This window comes from Oncorhynchus tshawytscha, linkage group LG09 (assembly GCF_018296145.1).
Source record: "Oncorhynchus tshawytscha isolate Ot180627B linkage group LG09, Otsh_v2.0, whole genome shotgun sequence".
In the NCBI taxonomy this organism is placed as follows: Eukaryota; Metazoa; Chordata; class Actinopteri; order Salmoniformes; family Salmonidae; genus Oncorhynchus; species Oncorhynchus tshawytscha.
The window spans coordinates 15,725,534-15,745,694 of record NC_056437.1 but is presented as its reverse complement, the minus strand read 5'-3'; the positions used below and the strand labels follow the sequence as shown (position 1 = coordinate 15,745,694).

The 20,161-nt window shown below is 41.9% G+C and overlaps 1 protein-coding gene across 1 annotated transcript in view; it reads left to right on the top strand.

Moving 5' to 3' along the window:
* The first annotated feature begins 1,143 nt into the window (after nt 1-1,143).
* The window catches only part of zgc:73226 (BCL2/adenovirus E1B 19 kDa protein-interacting protein 3), a 25,265-nt gene continuing 6,247 nt past the window's right edge, over nt 1,144-20,161 (top strand). The window contains exons 1-2 of the mRNA XM_042326597.1: nt 1,144-1,371; nt 10,645-10,789. Of these exons, the coding sequence (XP_042182531.1) occupies nt 1,329-1,371; nt 10,645-10,789 (188 nt within the window). The 5' untranslated portion in view covers nt 1,144-1,328. The remainder of the gene's footprint in view (nt 1,372-10,644; nt 10,790-20,161) is intronic.

Here is a 20,161-nt window from a genome sequence, read left to right as displayed (position 1 = left end):
TAGAAGGTCAATGATCATAGCAATTAAAAAATGACTGATCTCTTGCATGTCGTCACTCAAAAACGTTGTGCTCTTAAAGAGACCGTGTAGAATTTTCTATTCAATGCATCTCAATAGGTAGAGTTTTACACCATGTAGAAACCTACTATTCTACAAACGACTTTGAATTAATTTCAATTACAGGTTTTTGTATCAACATTTTAGCTTTTTATAATAAACAAATATCTTTACAGGGTTAAATATTGGTTTCTAGAGCACAACATGTGCTTCAAAAGTAGATATAGGCCCAATATACTATATATCGATCAATAAAAAAATATTCTGGTTCTCCTAGATTTCATGTTGTGCTCCTAACTTTTTTATATAAGGAGCACCAGTGCTACCAATGAACAATATTAATTTAGAGCCGTGTGTGTGTGTGTTTGAAGAGGAAGCATGGAAGCAAAAACATGGAATCAGAAGAGCTACTGTGCATCATGACAGCCCGCCCTTGTGCGCCATGGTATCTCTATGGACACAACAACATGCACTTACTTCACAGGCACTGAACGAGCCTGAGTCTACATGCGGAGTGCTGATGTCACTAGTTGCTGGGCTTCTTTTCAAAGGAATTAAATAGATCAGTCACTGTCCACCAACCACCACAAGCTGTGACAACTCACAAGTCCTCTATTTGATTCAGATGAAAAATTGTTAATGTGGGGCAGCTCATAGATTGTATACTGAACAGAAATATAAATGCAAAAATATTAAAATTTTTACATGTGTTTATATTTTTGTTCACTATATACACTGTATGTGTATATAGGATACACTGTGCATATTATTATATGGGTGAATTTGTTTGTTTTTTAAACATTCCCTGGATGTGCATTTAAAACTATTATTTAAATGAATTTCAATACACAATGTCTGAATGGAGTTGAAGTGAGTTAAATCAATTATCTCTTAATCTAATACACTGTACAAGTGTTGTCAGCTACTTAAATTGCTGTATAGCTCTTTACTGTTGAGCTTTCCCACTGGGCACAGACGTCATTTCAACATCTATTCCACGTTGGTTCTTTGAAATGATGTGGAAACAACGTTGATTCAACCAGTGTGTGCCCAGTGGGTCAAGTCTGTTTTGTTTACCTCGATCTTCTCTGCACGTGAGTAGGGAGGGAGTGCTGGCGGATTAGCGTGCTCTGATCATCACAGTCTACGTGCTACCATAACAACAGTGAATGAAGAAAGGCAGTTTAGAATACAGTTTTCTCCTCATTGCTCGTGTTTGTCAGTGTGAGCATCTCTCTCTCTGAATTTAAATCATCCTTCGGCCACTAACCATGTCTCTGTCAGGTTCGCAGACTCCAGAGGACGGCTTGTACGGTAAGGGTTTGGGGGACTGAGCTGGCCGGGGTGGTTACTTTGTGTCAATGTATAAAAAATGATTTATTGTTTTTGGGTCAATGCAAAGTCGGGTCAATGATGATTGATTTGTGTGTTACTATCAAATGTTTCCAAAAGCCTTGTTACTGCCCTAGGATGACTCTTTCTCTGCGTTTACCATAGGGATTAACTATGTCCAAGTGTTCTTCTAGGTTACATTCTTTATAAATAATTCCAAAAGGGGTCCATCAGCAAAAAGAACACTATTGATGCATAAATTATTATGTTCATCCTCAGGCCTGTAACGCTTATTTGTTAGGAACAATCAATTAATGATGCATGAACATTGACCTCTTTCATTAGAAGAAGGTTGTTTGCTACATTTGACTTAATTCACACACAACACTTATATAATCATTAACCATGACAGAATGCATGGATAGCGTCGCCTAAAAGGGCAGGTTAGGGGAGAAACGTTAGCACACCCATTTGGAGTTTTTGCAACAGACATGTCATTGTGTAAACGGATTTCATGACTCACCTTTTTCTATCTCCCTAAGCCAATTAAACCCGGGAGATTCCCCTGAGGCTTATAGCTCACTGTACAGTTTGCTTATAGCCTCTACAGTACATGGGAGATGTTGTCCAGCTGTCAATGTATACACAACTCATACACAGACGGGAATAGTACATTGGACATGGTTGAACTGTAAACAGATTTATAAAGCCGTAATATCTAGGACTTTAACGCAAAGCTTTGGAACGAGCACAACAACACAGTTGTGCTGTTTTTCAAGAACTAGGCCTATATTAACAGACATTACATAAACCTGATTGGCACTAATTCTATGGATGGATACTGGACGATTGACAGGCATAAGGTATTGCTGCAGTGCAACATGGTCAAGGCCACAGAGAGAGAAAGAGAGAGAGAAACAACAGGCTGTCAGCCAGTGATTATGTCATAACTCTCTCACTCTGGGAGGAAAACTAGGGCAACAGCACAGTTTCCCCTCTGTGCTCTCTTCTCCACCCCCCCACCCCCCTCTATTCATAATGCCATCTCCACTGTTGCTGTTTACATGGTCGCTCACTTCCTTAAAGAAAACAAAACAGGGGAAGAGAAAAACAGAGGGGATGAGTGTTGATGATGTTTGCATACATGCATTCCTGAGAGATAATGAGACAGGAGAGAGGAGAGGGTGGATCATCTCATACAGAAATAAGATCTTATGTAAGCAGGCGGCACTCTGTCAGGGCACACTGCCAGGGAACTCTGCCAGGGCACTCTGTCAGTGCTTGGCCCTGTTTGTTTGTGTGTGTTAGTGTGTGTTGTGTTCATCCTTGTGCATGTGTTGCATGTGCTTATCATGGAACACTCAAACAATGCAACGGACTAGTTTCAGAGGGAGCAGTGAAGAGATTATCATGTTAAAGATCAGAGACCAGTAGGTTTAAAGATAAGTGCTAAATGCATTTTAAGGAATATAGTTGTAGTTGTTATCTTAATAAAATATATACAATTCACAACGTGATTCACACAATAAACAATGTTCACAATAGGCCTAGTTAAATTTCCATATCTCGGGTAAATAGTCTATTAGTATTTCAATATCTTGGGTAAATAGTCTATGGGTATTGCAATACCTCAGATGCACCCATCTAATATCAATAATCACCAGAATATCATCAGATCAATTCAACATAGAACTTCGCTAGCACAGACTGGAATATGTTCTGGGATTCATCCAATAACATAGAGGAGTTTACCACATCACCGGCTTCTTCAATTAGTGCTAAGACGAAGTCTACCCCACAGTGACCATACATCCATATCCCAACCAGAAGCCATGGATTACAGGAAACATCCACACTGAGCTAAAGGCTAGAGCTGCCGCTAATCCGGCCTCTTATAACAAATCCCGCTACGACCTCCGACGAGCCATCAAACTTGCAAACGTCAGTGCAGGACTAATATCGAATCCTACTACTCCGGCCCTGACACTTGTCGGAAGTGGCAGGGCTTGCAAACTATCACAGATTACAAAGGGAAATCCAGCCGCGAACTGCCCAGTGACGCAAGTCTACCAGATTACCTAAATGTACTGAACAAAAACAGAAAGTGTTGGTCCCATGCTGAAATAAAACATCTCAGAAATGTTCCATGTGCACAAAAAGCTTATTTCTCTCAAATGCTGTGCACACATTGGTTATATCCTTGTTAGTGAGCATTTCTTATTTGCCAAGACAATCCATCCACCTAACAGGTGTGGCATATCAAGAAGCTGATTAAATAGGATGATCATTACACAGGTGCACCTTGTGCCGAGGACAATAAAATGGCACTCTAAAATGTGCAGTTTTGTCACAATACAATGCCACAGATGACTCAAGTTGAGGGAGCATGCAATTGGCATGCTGACTGCAGGAATGTCCACCACAGCTGTTGCCAAAGTTGTTTCAGAGAATTTGGCAGTACGTCCAACTGGCTTCATAACCGCAGAAAATGTGTAACCACGGCAGCTCAGGACCTCCATATCTGGCTTCTTCAACTGCGGGATCGTCTGAGACCAGCCACCCGGACAGCTGATGAAACTGTGGGGTTTCTACAACTGAAGAATTTCTGCACAAACTGTCAGAAATCGTCTCAGGGAAGCTCATTTCCGGGCTTGTGGTCCTCCCTAGGGTCTTGAAGTTAGCATTGGCCCAGTAACGCGACACAAACACAGTAGCTTGATTTGTGAAAAATGTTACTTAATAAGTTAATGGTCCACAAACTCATTCAACCAGTCTCAGGACAAGCCCCAAATTAACTGTAGTATAGATCCATTACAGTTTGTGAGAAAAAATGGGAAAGGGGAACTAGAATTGTTTTATTTTATATGAATTAATATATACAATAATATATATAGTAATATATACAGTACCAGTCAAAAGTTTGGACACACCTACTCATTCCAGGGTTTTTCTTTATTTTTACTATTTTCTACACTGTAGAATAATAGTGAAAACATCAAAACAATGAAATAACACATATGGAATCATTTAGTAACCCAACATTTTTTAAACAAATCAAAATATATTTTATATTTGAGATTCTTCAAAGTAGCTCAAATAAGCATAGAGAAATGACAGACCATAATTACTTTAAGACATGAAGGTCAGTTAATGCGGAACATTTCAAGAACTTTGAAAGTTTCTTAAAGTGCAGTCGCAAAAAGCATCAAGCGCTATGATGCATCTAGTTCTCATGAGGACCGCTACAGGAAAGGAAGACCCAGAGTTACCTCTGCTGCAAAAGACAAGTTCATTGGAGTGAACTGCACCTCAGATTGCAGCCCAAATAAATGCCTCACCGATTTCAAGTAACAGACACATCTCAACATGGTCGATTTGCTGCGAAGAAACCACCACTACTAAAGGACACTAATAAGAAAAAGAGACTTGCTTGGGCTAAGAAACACAAGCAATGGACATTAAACAGGTGGAAATCTGTCCTTTGGTCTAATGAGTACAATTTTGAGAATTTTGGTTCCAACCTCCAAGTCTTTGTGAGACGCAGAGTGGGTGAACGGATGATCTCCGTATGTGTGGTTCCCACCGTGAAGCAAGGAGGACGAGGTGTGATGACGTGGTGGTGCTTTGCTGGTGACAATGTCTGTGATTTATTTAGAATTCAAGGCACACGTAACCAGCATGCCTACCACAGCATTCTGAAGCGATACACCATCCCATCCGGTTTGCGATTTGTGGGACTATCATTTGGTTTTCAACAGGACAATGACCCAACACACCTCCAGGCTGTGTAAGGGCTATTTGACCTAAAAGGAGAGTGATGGAGTGCCGCATCAGATGACCTGGCCCCACAATCTCCTGACCTCAACCCAATTGAGATGGTTTGAGATGAGTTGGAATGCAGTGAAGAAAAAGCAGCCAACAAGTCCTCAGCATATGTGGGAACTCTTTCAAGACTGTTGGAAAAGCACTCCAGGAGATATATATATAGATATATATATATATATAGATATATAGATATATATATATATGTATGTATGTATGTATATATATATATATATATATATATATATATATATATATATATATATACTGTATATATATATTGTATTACCCTACCTACTAACCCTACACTAATTAAAACCTGGAACTTATTCCAGTCAATCAAACAAATGTATTTATTAAGCTCTTCTTACATCAGCTGATGTCACAAAGTGTTGTACAGAAACCCAGCCTTAAACCCCAAATAGTAAATAATTCCACTACTTTATCCCTATCTGATCCTACCCCAGGCCAATGACCTGAGAGGATGGGACACTACCACTCAACACACTCTGTAACTCTTCTGAAGTCAAATCTCGTACCCCCATGTACTTCTCTGCAGCTGGCACCACAACATCTATTTTCTGTGATTCACGTTCCATTTCTGTGGTACAGTTGATAACCATTGCTATGAATGCTAAGAAGCCAACCTTACTGAAGCATATGTCACTCATTGGTCTATCCCTCTGTGCTGGTACAGATCTACTATTCACAGGGATCCTCTCAGAATCCCTGACTATTGACCCATTCTACTCTACTTTTTTTTCACACTGGACACCTCTGATCCCCAGCAACATGTGCACCCCTACAGCTGACACACACAACTTTATCCGCCAAAGCTACACAGTCCTCTATCCCATGCCTTCCTGCACACTTCCCACATCTTGGAATCTCCCTCCTGCAACCAGCTATGACATGACCATAAACGTTGCACCTGAAACAGCACAGTGGATTCGCCACAAACACTCTAACAGGATAATTGATATATTCTAACATGACCTTGTCAGGTAAAGACTCTGACTCAAAACTCAAAAGGACTGACAGTGACTCCTCTGTTTCACCACGCTCACCACCACGTATGTGTCACACCAAACGGTGGGCATCACAAACACCAGGAATCTTCAACTGCAAATGCTCCACCTCCACACGTAATGCTACCCCAAAAATCACTCCTTTCAATCGTGCCCTGTTCCTAAGAGTAAAGTAAAAAACAGATCTTGACCCAAGTTGCGTCGCATGGAGCGCCTCCTCCCTCTGATCTGAAGAAACCCAAACAAACATCACAAGACCACTTTGGGTTACCTTCACCAACTCAATACCACCCAACATCTTTTCCACCCAACCTGAAACCACCCATGGATCAGCCAATGAGCCTGTTTCCACCCTCTGCAAAAGTCTAATTCCCACAGGACCAAACGTATCTTTATCAACCTCGGGCTCTATCCATTTCACCTCCAGAACTCGAACTGGTTTCCGGCTCACTCTGTTTGAACTTGACAAAAACCTTCCTCAACATACCCTCTCCCTTATTATTGCAAGCTTCAACAGATTTGAACCCATCCTCAGTATTTTCAACCTCCTCTCTCTTTCCCTCCAATCCTCCTCCAATAACCAATTACCTGACTCTGAAAATGTTAAACTTTCCAAGCTGAAATCTCCTTCTAGACACATGCTAAGCCCTGTTCTCCCTCCACTTCAAACATACCAACCTTATCTAGGTTATACTCGCTATTTCGCTGTCTAAAATGGTGCATCCTCTGCAGGGCTTTCTCGAGATTGAAAATGATTGAGCCGTCAATCAAAGGTGGGACCTAAATCATTTGCGCACTTCTGATTGGTTAAATCGTTTCTCACATACACATAAAGATGTTTTAAGGAAAACTTTGCAATTTTGTGAATTAAGCCTTTTTTCCTACTTACCCAGAGTCAGACAAAGTCATGGATACCATTTGTATGTCTTTGTGTGCAGTTTGAAGGAAGTTGAAGGTAGCATATCGTTAGCTTTGCGCAATTAGCCTCTCTGTAATCTGGAAAGTATTCGGCATGGACTCTCAGATCCTCAGAAAGTTCTACAGCTCCACGACTGAGAGCATCTTGACTGGCTGCATCGCCACTTGATATGGCAACTGCTTAGCGTCCGACCGCAAGGTGCTACAAGACCTACAGTATATACTAGGCGGTGTCAGAGGAAGGCCCTAAAAATGGTCAAAGACTCCAGACACCCAAGTCATAGACTGTTCTCTCTGCTACCGCACGGCAAGCGGTACCAATACACCAAGTCTAGAACCAACAGCACCCAGAACAGCTTCTACCCCAAAGCCATAAACTGCTAAATAGTTAGTTAAATCATTCACCAATAGCTACCTGGAATATCTGCATTGACCCTTTTTGCAACACCTCTTTAGACTGATCACATACTATTTCTCTAGTATTTATCTTTCTCTCTCTGCATTGTTGGGATGTAAGTAAGCATTTCACTGTTAGTCTACGCCTGTTGTTTTAGGAAGCAAATTTGATTTGATTTGAATTGCTGGAAGTCTCCAGGAACTACTAGCTGGCTTCTCTCAAAAGCAGGGAAATAGACCTTCTAACTACTCAAAAGCTGGGTGGTTGGTCATTTATAGTTTTACAAAGCTATACATAGTAATCAATACAGGTGTATGCCACCTGGCAAAGATTGTAAAAGAGGTGCATGAAAAGCTATTTATTATGTGTGAATTGTTTCGTATTGTTTTCTAGGTATTACTACTGCACTGCTGGAGCTAGAAACACAAGCATTTTACAGGACCTGTGATAACATCAGCAAATCTGTGTATAATAAACTTTGATTTGACTAGGCCATAACATGCTTAAACTTTACTCCCCAACGGGCTCGGGAGAGGCGAAGGTCAAGAAATGCGTCCTCCGAAACATGATCCGCTACGACACGCTGCTTCTTAACACACTGCTCACTTAACCCGGAAGTCAGCCATACCAATGTGTCAGAGGAAACACTGTTCAACTGACGACTGAAGTCAGTTTGCAAGTGCCGAGCCGCCACAAGGAGTCTCTAGAGCACGATGAGCCAATGACAGCCCCCCGGCCAAACCCTCCCCTGACTCGTGCGCCTCCCTATGGTGCCAGCTGTGACAGCCTGGGATCAGCTCTTCGATGTCGTGCCTTAGAACGCTACGCAATTTGGGAGGCCCAAGCTTATCTGTCAAAAATCAATTCAGAATATTCTAATTCTAATCAATTCAGAATGTTTAGGCATGTTAGCTGGCTAACTCATTGATCCTGCTTTGTAGTATACCCCTCTGCATTACGTGTCATAACCTTAAGACAGCCGTCTACTGTAATGATAAAGCAACAACAGACAATTAAACAGTCTCTTTAGATCAATCAAAGGTTATTGATCGAGTACACATTTTGCAGCTGTTATCGCAGGTACAGCGAAATGCTTATGTTAGTATACCTAACAATAGAAAACAACACAAGCAAATCCAAAAAATGTAAATTTAAAAAATGAAGAAATGTAGTACCCGCAAAACACCAGTCTCAACGTAAACAGTGAAGAGGTGACTCTAGGATACTGGCCTTCTAGGCAGAGTTCCTCTGTCCAGTGTCTGTGTTCTTTTGCCCATCTTAATCTTTTATTTTTATTGGCCAGTCTGAGATATGGATTTTTCATTGCAACTCTGACTAGAAGGCCAGCATCCCAGAGTTGCCGCTTCACTGTTGACGTTGAGACTCGTGTTTTGCGGGTATATTTAATGAAGCTGCAAATTGAGGACTTGTGAGGTGTCTGTTTCTCAAACTAGACACTCTAATGTACTTGTCCTCTCGCTCAGTTGTGCACTGGGGCCTGCCACTCATCTTTCTATTCTGGTTAGAGCCAGCTCGCGCCGTTCTGTGAAGGGAGTAGTACACAGACCAGAGGACATTTCTCCAAAAAGTACAATCTTTGTCCCCATGTGCAGTTGCAAACCGTAGTCTGGCTTTTTTATGGCGGTTTTGGAGCAATGGCTTCTTCCTTGCTGAGCAGCCTTTCAGGTTATGTTGATATAGGACTTGTTTTACTGTGGATATAGATATTTTTGTACCTGTTTCCTCCAGCATCTTTACAGTCCATCTTTGCATCTTTACAAGGTCCCTTGCTGTTGCACTTTTCGCACCAAAGTACGTTAATCTCTAGGAGACAGAATATGTCTCCTTCCTGAGCGGTATGACAACTGCATGGTCCCATGGTGTTTATACTTGCGTACTATTGTTTGCACAGATGAACATGGTACCTTCAGGCATTTGGAAATTGCTCCCAAGGATGAACCAGATTTGTGGAGGTCTACAATACTTTTTGGAGGTCTTGGCTGATTTCTTTAGATTTTCCCATGATGTCAAGCAAAGAGGCACTGAGTTTGAAGGTAGGCCTTGAAATACATCCACAGATACACCTCCAATTGACTCAAATTATGTCAATTAGCCTATCAGAAGATTCTAAAGCCATGACATCATTTTCTGGAATTTTTCAAGCTGTTTATAGGCACAGTCAACTTAGTGTATGTAAACTTCTGACCCACGGGAATTGTTATACAGTGAATTATAAGTGAAATAATCTGTATGTAAACAATTGTTGTAAAAATTACTTGTGTTATGCACAAAGTAAATGTCCTAACCGACTTGCCAAAACTATAGCTTGTTAACAAGAAATCTGTGGAGTGGTTGAAAAACAAGTTTTAATGTCTCTAACCTAAGTGTATGTAAACTTCTGACTTCAACTGTATAGAGGGCAGCAGTCTCTATGGTGCACGGTTGAGGACATGGATGGTAGCCGGCTCGTAACAGTGACTAAGTTCAGGTCAGGGTATTGGGAGCAGGCTGGCTAGTGGTGACTATTTAACAATCTGATGGCATCTAATTTTTAGGTCTCTTGGCCCAGCTTTGATGCACCTGTATGGTCTCTGCCTTCTAGATAGTAGCGAGGTGAACAAGCCATGGCTCAGGTGGCTGAGGTCCTTCATGGTCTTCTGGGCTATTCTGTGACATAGCGTGCTGTAAATGTCCTGGAGGGAAAATAGACTTATTTGTCTATGTTTAGTGTGCTCATGCTGTATCCCTCACTTGCATGACTGCTGGCTGATATGTGGTCTGCCAAACCCTCCTATTTTAGCCTACAGTCTTCCAGAATGGGGCTTTAGTAAAGTTATTCTGGGAGATCGAAAACGATTGAATAAGATGAACTGAAAAGTAAACTATGGAATGTTCCAGAATTAGCTCAGTTCTCAGTTTGCAACATTGCTGACAGGGTGCATGTCTCTGTCTCTCTCTCTCTCTCTCTCTCTCTCTCTCTGTCTCTCTCTCTCTCTCTCTCTCTCTCTCTCTCCTCTCTCTGACTCTCTCTCTCTCTCTCTCTCTCTCTCTCTCTCTCTCTCTCTCTCTCTCACACACACACACACACAGACACTTGGGTGGAGCTGGAGGAGCTGCTATCAGCGGTGAGCAGCAGGGAGAGTCTGACAGGACAAGAACAGGACACAGCCTCCTGGGCCCTGCAGGGGGAGCTACAGAGGATCCTGCTAGAGGCACAGCTCGAGAGTAAAGACAGGTTAGTAGCTGAGACGGGAATATTAACAGGTTAGTAGCTGAGAGAGGAGTAATAACAGGTTAGTAGCTGAGAGGAGTAATGACAGGTTAGTAGCTGAGAGGAATAATAACAGGTTAGTAGCTGAGAGAGGAATAATAACAGGTTAGTAGCTGAGAGGAATAATAACAGGTTCGTAGCTGAGAGAGGAATAATAACAGGTTAGTAGCTGAGAGAGGAATAATAACAGGTTAGTAGCTGAGAGGAATAATAACAGGTTCGTAGCTGAGAGAGGAATAATAACAGGTTAGTAGCTGAGAGAGGAATAATAACAGGTTCGTAGCTGAGAGAGGAATAATAACAGGTTCGTAGCTGAGAGAGGAGTAATAACAGGTTCGTAGCTGAGAGAGGAGTAATAACAGGTTAGTAGCTGAGAGAGGAATAATAACAGGTTAGTAGCTGAGAGAGGAGTAATGACAGGTTAGTAGCTGAGAGGAGTAATGACAGGTTAGTAGCTGAGAGAGGAGTAATGACAGGTTAGTAGCTGAGAGAGGAGTAATGACAGGTTAGTAGCTGAGAGGAGTAATGACAGGTTAGTAGCTGAGAGAGGAGTAATGACAGGTTAGTAGCTGAGAGGAGTAATGACAGGTTAGTAGCTGAGAGAGGAGTAATGACAGGTTAGTAGCTGAGAGAGGAGTAATGACAGGTTAGTAGCTGAGAGAGGAGTAATAATGACAGGTTAGTAGCTGAGAGAGGAGAAATGACAGGTTAGTAGCTGAGAGAGGAGAAATGACAGGTTGAGAGAGGAGTAATGACAGGTTAGTAGTAGCTGAGAGAGGAGAAATGACAGGTTAGTAGCTGTAGAGGAATAATGACAGGTTAGTAGCTGAGAGGAGTAATAACAGGTTAGTAGCTGAGAGGAGTAATGACAGGTTAGTAGCTGAGAGAGGAATAATAACAGGTTAGTAGCTGAGAGAGGAATAATAACAGGTTCGTAGCTGAGAGGAATAATAACAGGTTAGTAGCTGAGAGGAGTAATGACAGGTTAGTAGCTGAGAGAGGAGTAATGACAGGTTAGTAGCTGAGAGGAATAATAACAGGTTAGTAGCTGAGAGAGGAGTAATGACAGGTTAGTAGCTGAGAGGAGTAATGACAGGTTAGTAGCTGAGAGGAGTAATGACAGGTTAGTAGCTGAGAGGAGTAATGACAGGTTAGTAGCTGAGAGGAGTAATGACAGGTTAGTAGCTGAGAGGAGTAATAACAGATTAGTAGCTGAGAGGAATAATAACAGGTTAGTAGCTGAGAGAGGAGTAATGACAGGTTAGTAGCTGAGAGAGGAGAAATGACAGGTTAGTAGCTGAGAGAGGAGAAATGACAGGTTAGTAGCTGAGAGAGGAGAAATGACAGGTTAGTAGCTGAGAGGAATAATGACAGGTTAGTAGCTGAGAGGAGTAATAACAGGTTAGTAGCTGAGAGGAGTAATGACAGGTTAGTAGCTGAGAGAGGAATAATAACAGGTTAGTAGCTGAGAGAGGAATAATAACAGGTTAGTAGCTGAGAGAGGAATAATAACAGGTTAGTAGCTGAGAGGAGTAATGACAGGTTAGTAGCTGAGAGAGGTTAAGAATAATAACAGGTTAGTAGCTGAGAGGAATAATGAGTTAGTAGGAATAATGACAGGTTAGTAGCTGAGAGGAGTAATGACAGGTTAGTAGCTGAGAGGAGTAATGACAGGTTAGTAGCTGATGAGGTTAGAGCTGAGAGAGTAATGACAGGTTAGTAGCTGAGAGAGGAGTAATGACAGGTTTGTAGCTGAGAGAGGAACAATAACAGGTTAGTAGCTGAGAGGAGTAATGACAGGTTAGTAGCTGAGAGAGGAGTAATGACAGGTTAGTAGCTGAGAGGAATAATAACAGGTTAGTAGCTGAGAGAGGAGTAATGACAGGTTAGTAGCTGAGAGGAGTAATGACAGGTTAGTAGCTGAGAGGAGTAATGACAGGTTAGTAGCTGAGAGAGGAGTAATGACAGGTTAGAAGCTGAGAGAGGAGTAATGACAGGTTTGTAGCTGAGAGAGGAACAATAACAGGTTAGTAGCTGAGAGGAGTAATGACAGGTTAGTAGCTGAGAGGAGTAATGACAGGTTAGTAGCTGAGAGAGGAGTAATGACAGGTTCGTAGCTGAGAGAGGAGTAATGACAGGTTTGTAGCTGAGAGAGGAACAATAACAGGTTAGTAGCTGAGAGAAATAATAACAGGTTAGTAGCAGAGAGAGGAGTAATGACAGGTTAGTAGCTGAGAGAGGAGTAATGACAGGTTAGTAGCTGAGAGAAATAATAACAGGTTAGTAGCAGAGAGAGGAGTAATGACAGGTTAGTAGCTGAGAGAGGAGTAATGACAGGTTAGTAGCTGAGAGGAATACTAACATGTTAGTAGCTGAGAGGAATAATAACAGGTTAGTAGCTGAGAGGAATAATGACAGGTTAGTAGCTGAGAGGAGTAATGACAGTTTAGTAGCTGAGAGGAGTAAAGACAGGTTAGTACCTGAGAGAGGAGTAATGACAGGTTAGTAGCTGAGAGGAGTAATAACAGATTAGTAGCTGAGAGGAATAATAACAGGTTAGTAGCTGAGAGAGGAGTAATGACAGGTTAGTAGCTGAGAGAGGAGTAATGACAGGTTAGTAGCTGAGAGGAGTAATGACAGGTTAGTAGCTGAGAGGAGTAATGACAGGTTAGTAGCTGAGAGAGGAGTAATGACAGGTTAGTAGCTGAGAGGAGTAATAACAGGTTAGTAGCTGAGAGGAATAATAACAGGTTAGTAGCTGAGAGAGGTTAGTAGTGAGAGAGGAGTAATGACAGGTTAGTAGCTGAGAGGAGTAATGACAGTAGCTGAGAGGAGTAATGACAGGTTAGTTGAGAGGAAGTAATAACAGGTTAGTAGCTGAGAGGAATAATAACAGGTTAGTAGCTGAGAGGAATAATGACAGGTTAGTAGCAGGTTAGTAGCTGAGAGAGGAATAATAACAGGTTAGTTAGTAATGACAGGTTAGTAGCTGAGAGGAGTAATGACAGGTTAGTAGCTGAGAGGAATAATAACAGGTTAGTAGCTGAGAGGAATAATAACAGGTTAGTAGCTGAGAGAGGAGTGATGACAGGTTAGTAGCTGAGAGGAGTAATGACAGGTTAGTAGCTGAGAGAGGAGTAATGACAGGTTAGTAGATGAGAGAGGAGTAATGACAGGTTAGTAGCTGAGAGAGGACTAATGACAGGTTAGTAGCTGAGAGAGGAGAAATGACAGGTTAGTAGATGAGAGAGGAGTAATGACAGGTTAGTAGCTGAGAGGAATAATAACAGGTTAGTAGCTGAGAGGAACAATAACAGGTTAGTAGCTGAGAGGAATAATAACAGGTTAGTAGCTGAGAGGAGTAATGACAGGTTAGTAGCTGAGAGAGGAGAAATGACAGGTTAGTAGCTGAGAGGAGTAATGACAGGTTAGTAGCTGAGAGGAGTAATGACAGGTTAGTAGCTGAGAGGAGTAATGACAGGTTAGTAGCTGAGAGAGGAGTAATGACAGGTTAGTAGCTGAGAGGAATAATAACAGGTTAGTAGCTGAGAGGAATAATAACAGGTTAGTAGCTGAGAGGAGTAATGACAGGTTAGTAGCTGAGAGAGGAGAAATGACAGGTTAGTAGCTGAGAGTAGAGTAATGACAGGTTAGTAGCTGAGAGGAGTAATGACAGGTTAGTAGCTGAGAGAGGAGTAATGACAGGTTAGTAGCTGAGAATGACAGGATAATAATGACAGGTTAGTAGCTGAGAGGAATAATAACAGGTTAGTAGCAGGTTAGTAGAGAGAGGATAATGACAGGTTAGTAGCTGAGAGGAATAATAACAGGTTAGTAGCTGAGAAGGATTAATAACAGGTTAGTAGCTGAGAGGAATAATGACAGGTTAGTAGCTGAGAGGAGTAATGACAGGTTAGTAGCTGAGAGAGGAGTAATGACAGGTTAGTAGCTGAGAGGAGTAATGACAGGTTAGTAGCTGAGAAGATTAATGACAGGTTAGTAGCTGAGAGGAATAATAACAGGTTAGTAGCTGAGAGAGGAGTAATGACAGGTTAGAAGCTGAGAGAGGAGTAATGACAGTTTGGTAGCTGAGAGAGGAGTAATGACAGGTTAGCAGCTGAGAGAGGAGTAATGACAGGTTAGTAGCTGAGAGGCGTAATGACAGGTTAGTAGCTGAGAGGAGTAATGACAGGTTAGTAGCTAGTAGCTGAGAGGAGTAATGAGAGGAGTAATGACAGGTTAGTAGCTGAGAGAGGAGTAATGACAGGTTAGTAGCTGAGAGGAGTAATAACAGGTTAAAAGAGGAATAAGGTTAACAGGTTAGTAGCTGAGAGAGGAGTAATGACAGGTTAGTAGCTGAGAGAGGAGTAATGACAGGTTAGTAGCTGAGAGGAGTGACAGGTTGACAGGTTAGTAGCTGAGAGGAATAATAACAGGTTAGTAGCTGAGAGGAGTAATGACAGGTTAGTAGCTGAGAGGAGTAATGACAGGTTAGTAGCTGAGAGGAGTAATGACAGGTTAGTAGCTGAGAGAGGAGTAATGACAGGTTAGTAGCTGAGAGAGGAGTAATGACAGGTTAGTAGCTGAGAGAGGAGTAATGACAGGTTAGTAGCTGAGAGGAGTAATGACAGGTTAGTAGCTGAGAGGAATAATAACAGGTTAGTAGCTGAGAGGAATAATGACAGGTTAGTAGCTGAGAGGAGTAATGACAGGTTAGTAGCTGAGAGGAGTAAAGACAGGTTAGTAGCTGAGAGAGGAGTAATGACAGGTTAGTAGCTGAGAGGAAATGAATAACAGGTTAGTAGCTAAGAGGAACAATAACAGGTTAGTAGCTGAGAGGAGTAATAACAGGTTAGTAGCTGAGAGGAATAATAACAGGTTAGTAGCTGAGAGAGGAGTAATGACAGGTTAGTAGCTGAGAGAGAGAGGAGGAGCTAATAACAGGTTAGCTAGCTGACAGAGTAGCTGAGAGGAGTAAACAGGTTAACAGGTTAGTAGCTGAGAGGAGTAATGACAGGTTAGTAGCTGAGAGGAAAAAATAACAGGTTAGTAGCTGAGAGAGGAGTAATGACAGGTTAGTAGCTGAGAGGAGTAATGACAGGTTTAGTAACAGGTTAGTAGCTGAGAGGTAAATAAGGTTAAGAGGTTAGTAGCTGAGAGAGGAGTAATAACAGGTTAGTAGCTGAGAGGAGTAATGACAGGTTAGTAGCTGAGAGGAGTAATGACAGGTTAGTAGCTGAGAGAGGAGTAATGACAGGTTAGTAGCTGAGAGAAGATTAATAACAGGTTAGTAGCTGAGAGGAGAAATGACAGGTTAGTAGCTTAGAGGAGTAATGACAGGTTAGTAGCTGAGAGGAGTAATGACAGGTTAGTAGCTGAGAAGATTAATGACAGGTTAGTAGCTGAGAGGAATAATAACAGGTTAGTAGCTGAGAGAGGAGTAATGACAGGTTAGTATCTGAGAGAAGATTAATGACAGGTTAGTAGCTGAGATGAGTAATGACAGGTTAGTAGCTGAGAGGAGTAATGACAGGTCAGTAGCTGAGAGAGGAGTAATGACAGGTTAGTAGCTGAGAGAGGAGTAATGACAGGTTAGTAGCTGAGAGGAATAATAACAGGTTAGTAGCTGAGAGAGGAGTGATGACAGGTTAGTAGCTGAGAGAGGAGTAATGACAGGTTAGTAGCTGAGAGGAGTAATGACAGGTTAGTAGCTGAGAGAGGAGTAATGACAGGTTAGTAGCTGAGAGAGGAGTAATGACAGGTTAGTAGCTGAGAGGAGTAATAACAGGTTAGTAGCTGAGATAATAACAGGTTAGTAGCTGAGAGGAATAATAACAGGTTAGTAGCTGAGAGGAATAATAACAGGTTAGTAGCTGAGAGGAATAATAACAGGTTAGTAGCTGAGAGGAGAGGAGTAATAACAGGTTAGTAGCTGAGAGAGTAATGACAGGTTAGTAGCTGAGAGAGGAATAACAGGTTAGTAGCTGAGAGAGGAGTAATGACAGGTTAGTAGCTGAGAGAGGAATAATAACAGGTTAGTAGCTGAGAGAGGAGTAATGACAGGTTAGTAGCTGAGAGGAGTAATGACAGGTTAGTAGCTGAGAGAGGAGTAATGACAGGTTAGTAGCTGAGAGAGGAGTAATGACAGGTTAGTAGCTGAGAGAAGATTAATGACAGGTTAGTAGCTGAGAGGAGTAATGACAGGTTAGTAGCTGAGAGGAGTAATGACAGGTTAGTAGCTGAGAGAGGAGTAATGACAGGTTAGTATCTGAGAGAGGAGTAATGACAGGTTAGTAGCTGAGAGAGGAGTAATGACAGGTTAGTAGCTGAGAGGAATAATAACAGGTTAGTAGCTGAGAGAGGAGTAATGACAGGTTAGTAGCTGAGAGGAGTAATGACAGGTTAGTAGCTGAGAGGAGTAATGACAGGTTAGTAGCTGAGAGAGGAGTAATGACAGGTTAGTAGCTGAGAGAGAGGTTAGTAATGACAGGTTAGTAGCTGAGAGAGGAGTAATGACAGGTTAGTAGCTGATAGAGGAGTAATGACAGGTTAGTAGCTGAGAGAGGAGTAATGACAGGTTAGTAGCTGAGAGAGAGATTAATGACAGTTAGTAGCTGAGAGAGGAGTAATGACAGGTTAGTAGCTGAGAGGAGTAATGACAGGTTAGTAGCTGAGTAGGAGTAATAACAGGTTAGTAGCTGAGAGGAGTAATGACAGGTTAGTAGCTGAGAGAGAGTAAAGGAGTAATGACAGGTTAGCAGCTGAGAGAGGAGTAATGACAGGTTAGTAGCTGAGAGAAGAGTAATGACAGGTTAGTAGCTGAGAGGAGTAATGACAAGTTAGTAGCTGAGAGAGGAGTAATGACAGGTTAGTAGCTGAGAGAGGAGTAATGACAGGTTAGTAGCTGAGAGAAGAGTAATGACAGGTTAGTAGCTGAGAGGAGTAATGACAAGTTAGTAGCTGAGAGAGGAGTAATGACAGGTTAGTAGCTGAGAGAGGAGTAATGACAGGTTAGTAGCTGAGAGGAGTAATGACAGGTTAGTAGCTGAGAGAGGAGTAATGACAGGTTAGTAGCTGAGAGGAGTAATGACAGGTTAGTAGCTGAGAGAGGAGTAATGACAGGTTAGTAGCTGAGAGAAGAGTAATGACAGGTTAGTAGCTGAGAGAGAGGAGTAATGACAGGTTAGTAGCTGAGAAGAGTAATGACAGGTTAGTAGCTGAGAGAGGAGTAATGACAGGTTAGTAGCTGAGAGAGGAGTAATGACAGGTTAGTAGCTGAGAGGAGAGTAATGACAGGTTAGTAGCTGAGAGGAGTAATGACAGGTTAGTAGCTGAGAGGAGTAATGACAGGTTAGTAGCTGAGAGAGGAGTAATGACAGGTTAGTAGCTGAGAGAGGAATAACAGGTTAGTAGCTGAGAGGAACAATAACAGGTTAGTAGCTGAGAGGAATAATAACAGGTTAGTAGCTGAGAGGAGTAATGACAGGTTAGTAGCTGAGAGGAGTATAACAGGTTAGTAGCTGAGAGGAATAATAACAGGTTAGTAGCTAAGAGAGGAATAATAACAGGTTAGTAGCTGAGAGAGGAGTAATGACAGGTTAGTAGCTGAGAGAGGAGTAATGACAGGTTAGTAGCTGAGAGAGGAGTAATGACAGGTTAGTAGCTGAGAGAGGAGTAATAACAGGTTAGTAGCTGAGAGGAATAATAACAGGTTAGTTGATAAGAGAGGAATAATAACAGGTTAGTAGCTGAGAGAGGAGTAATGACAGGTTAGTAGCTGAGAGAGGAGTAATGACAGGTTAGTAGCTGAGAGAGGAGTAATGACAGGTTAGTAGCTGAGAGGAATAATAACAGGTTAGTAGCTGAGAGAGGAGTAATGACAGGTTAGTAGCTGAGAGAGGAATAACAGGTTAGTAGCTGAGAGGAACAATAACAGGTTAGTAGCTGAGAGGAATAATAACAGGTTAGTAGCTGAGAGGAGTAATGACAGGTTAGTAGCTGAGAGGAGTAATAACAGGTTAGTAGCTGAGAGGAATAATAACAGGTTAGTTGATAAGAGAGGAATAATAACAGGTTAGTAGCTGAGAGAGGAGTAATGACAGGTTAGTAGCTGAGAGAGGAGTAATGACAGGTTAGTAGCTGAGAGAGGAGTAATGACAGGTTAGTAGCTGAGAGAGGAATAATAACAGGTTAGTAGCTGAGAGAGGAGTAATGACAGGTTAGTAGCTGAGAGGAGTAATGACAGGTTAGTAGCTGAGAGAGGAGTAATGACAGGTTAGTAGCTGAGAGGAGTAATGACAGGTTAGTAGCTGAGAGGAGTAATGACAGGTTAGTAGCTGAGAGAGGAGTAATGACAGGTTAGTAGCTGAGAGAGATTAATGACAGGTTAGTAGCTGAGATGAGTAATGACAGGTTAGTAGCTGAGAGGAGTAATGACAGGTTAGTAGCTGAGAGAGGAGTAATGACAGGTTAGTAGCTGAGAGAGGAGTAATGACAGGTTAGTAGCTGAGAGGAATAATAACAGGTTAGTAGCTGAGAGAGGAGTGATGACAGGTTAGTAGCTGAGAGAGGAGTAATGACAGGTTAGTAGCTGAGAGGAGTAATGACAGGTTAGTAGCTGAGAGAGGAGTAATGACAGGTTAGTAGCTGAGAGAGGAGTAATGACAGGTTAGTAGCTGAGAGGAGTAATAACAGGTTAGTAGCTGAGAGGAATAATAACAGGTTAGTAGCTGAGAGAGGAGTAATGACAGGTTAGTAGCTGAGAGAGGAGTAATGACAGGTTAGTAGCTGAGAGGAATAATAACAGGTTAGTAGCTGAGAGGAATAATAACAGGTTAGTAGCTGAGAGGAATAATAACAGGTTAGTAGCTGAGAGGAATAATAACAGGTTAGTAGCTGAGAGGAATAATAACAGGTTAGTAGCTGAGAGAGGAGTAATGACAGGTTAGTAGCTGAGAGAGGAGTAATAACAGGTTAGTAGCTGAGAGAGGAGTAATGACAGGTTAGTAGTAGCTGAATAAGAGGAATAATAACAGGTTAGTAGCTGACAGGGTAATGACAGGTTAGTAGCTGAGAGGAGTAATGACAGGTTAGTAGCTGAGAGGAGTAATGACAGGTTAGTAGCTGAGAGAGGAGAAATGACAGGTTAGTAGCTGAGAGAAGATTAATGACAGGTTAGTAGCTGAGAGGAGTAATGACAGGTTAGTAGCTGAGAGGAGTAATGACAGGTTAGTAGCTGAGTGAGGAGTAATGACAGGTTAGTAGCTGAGAGGAGTAATAACAGGTTAGTAGCCGAGAGGAATAATAACAGGTTAGTAGCTGAGAGAGGAGTAATGA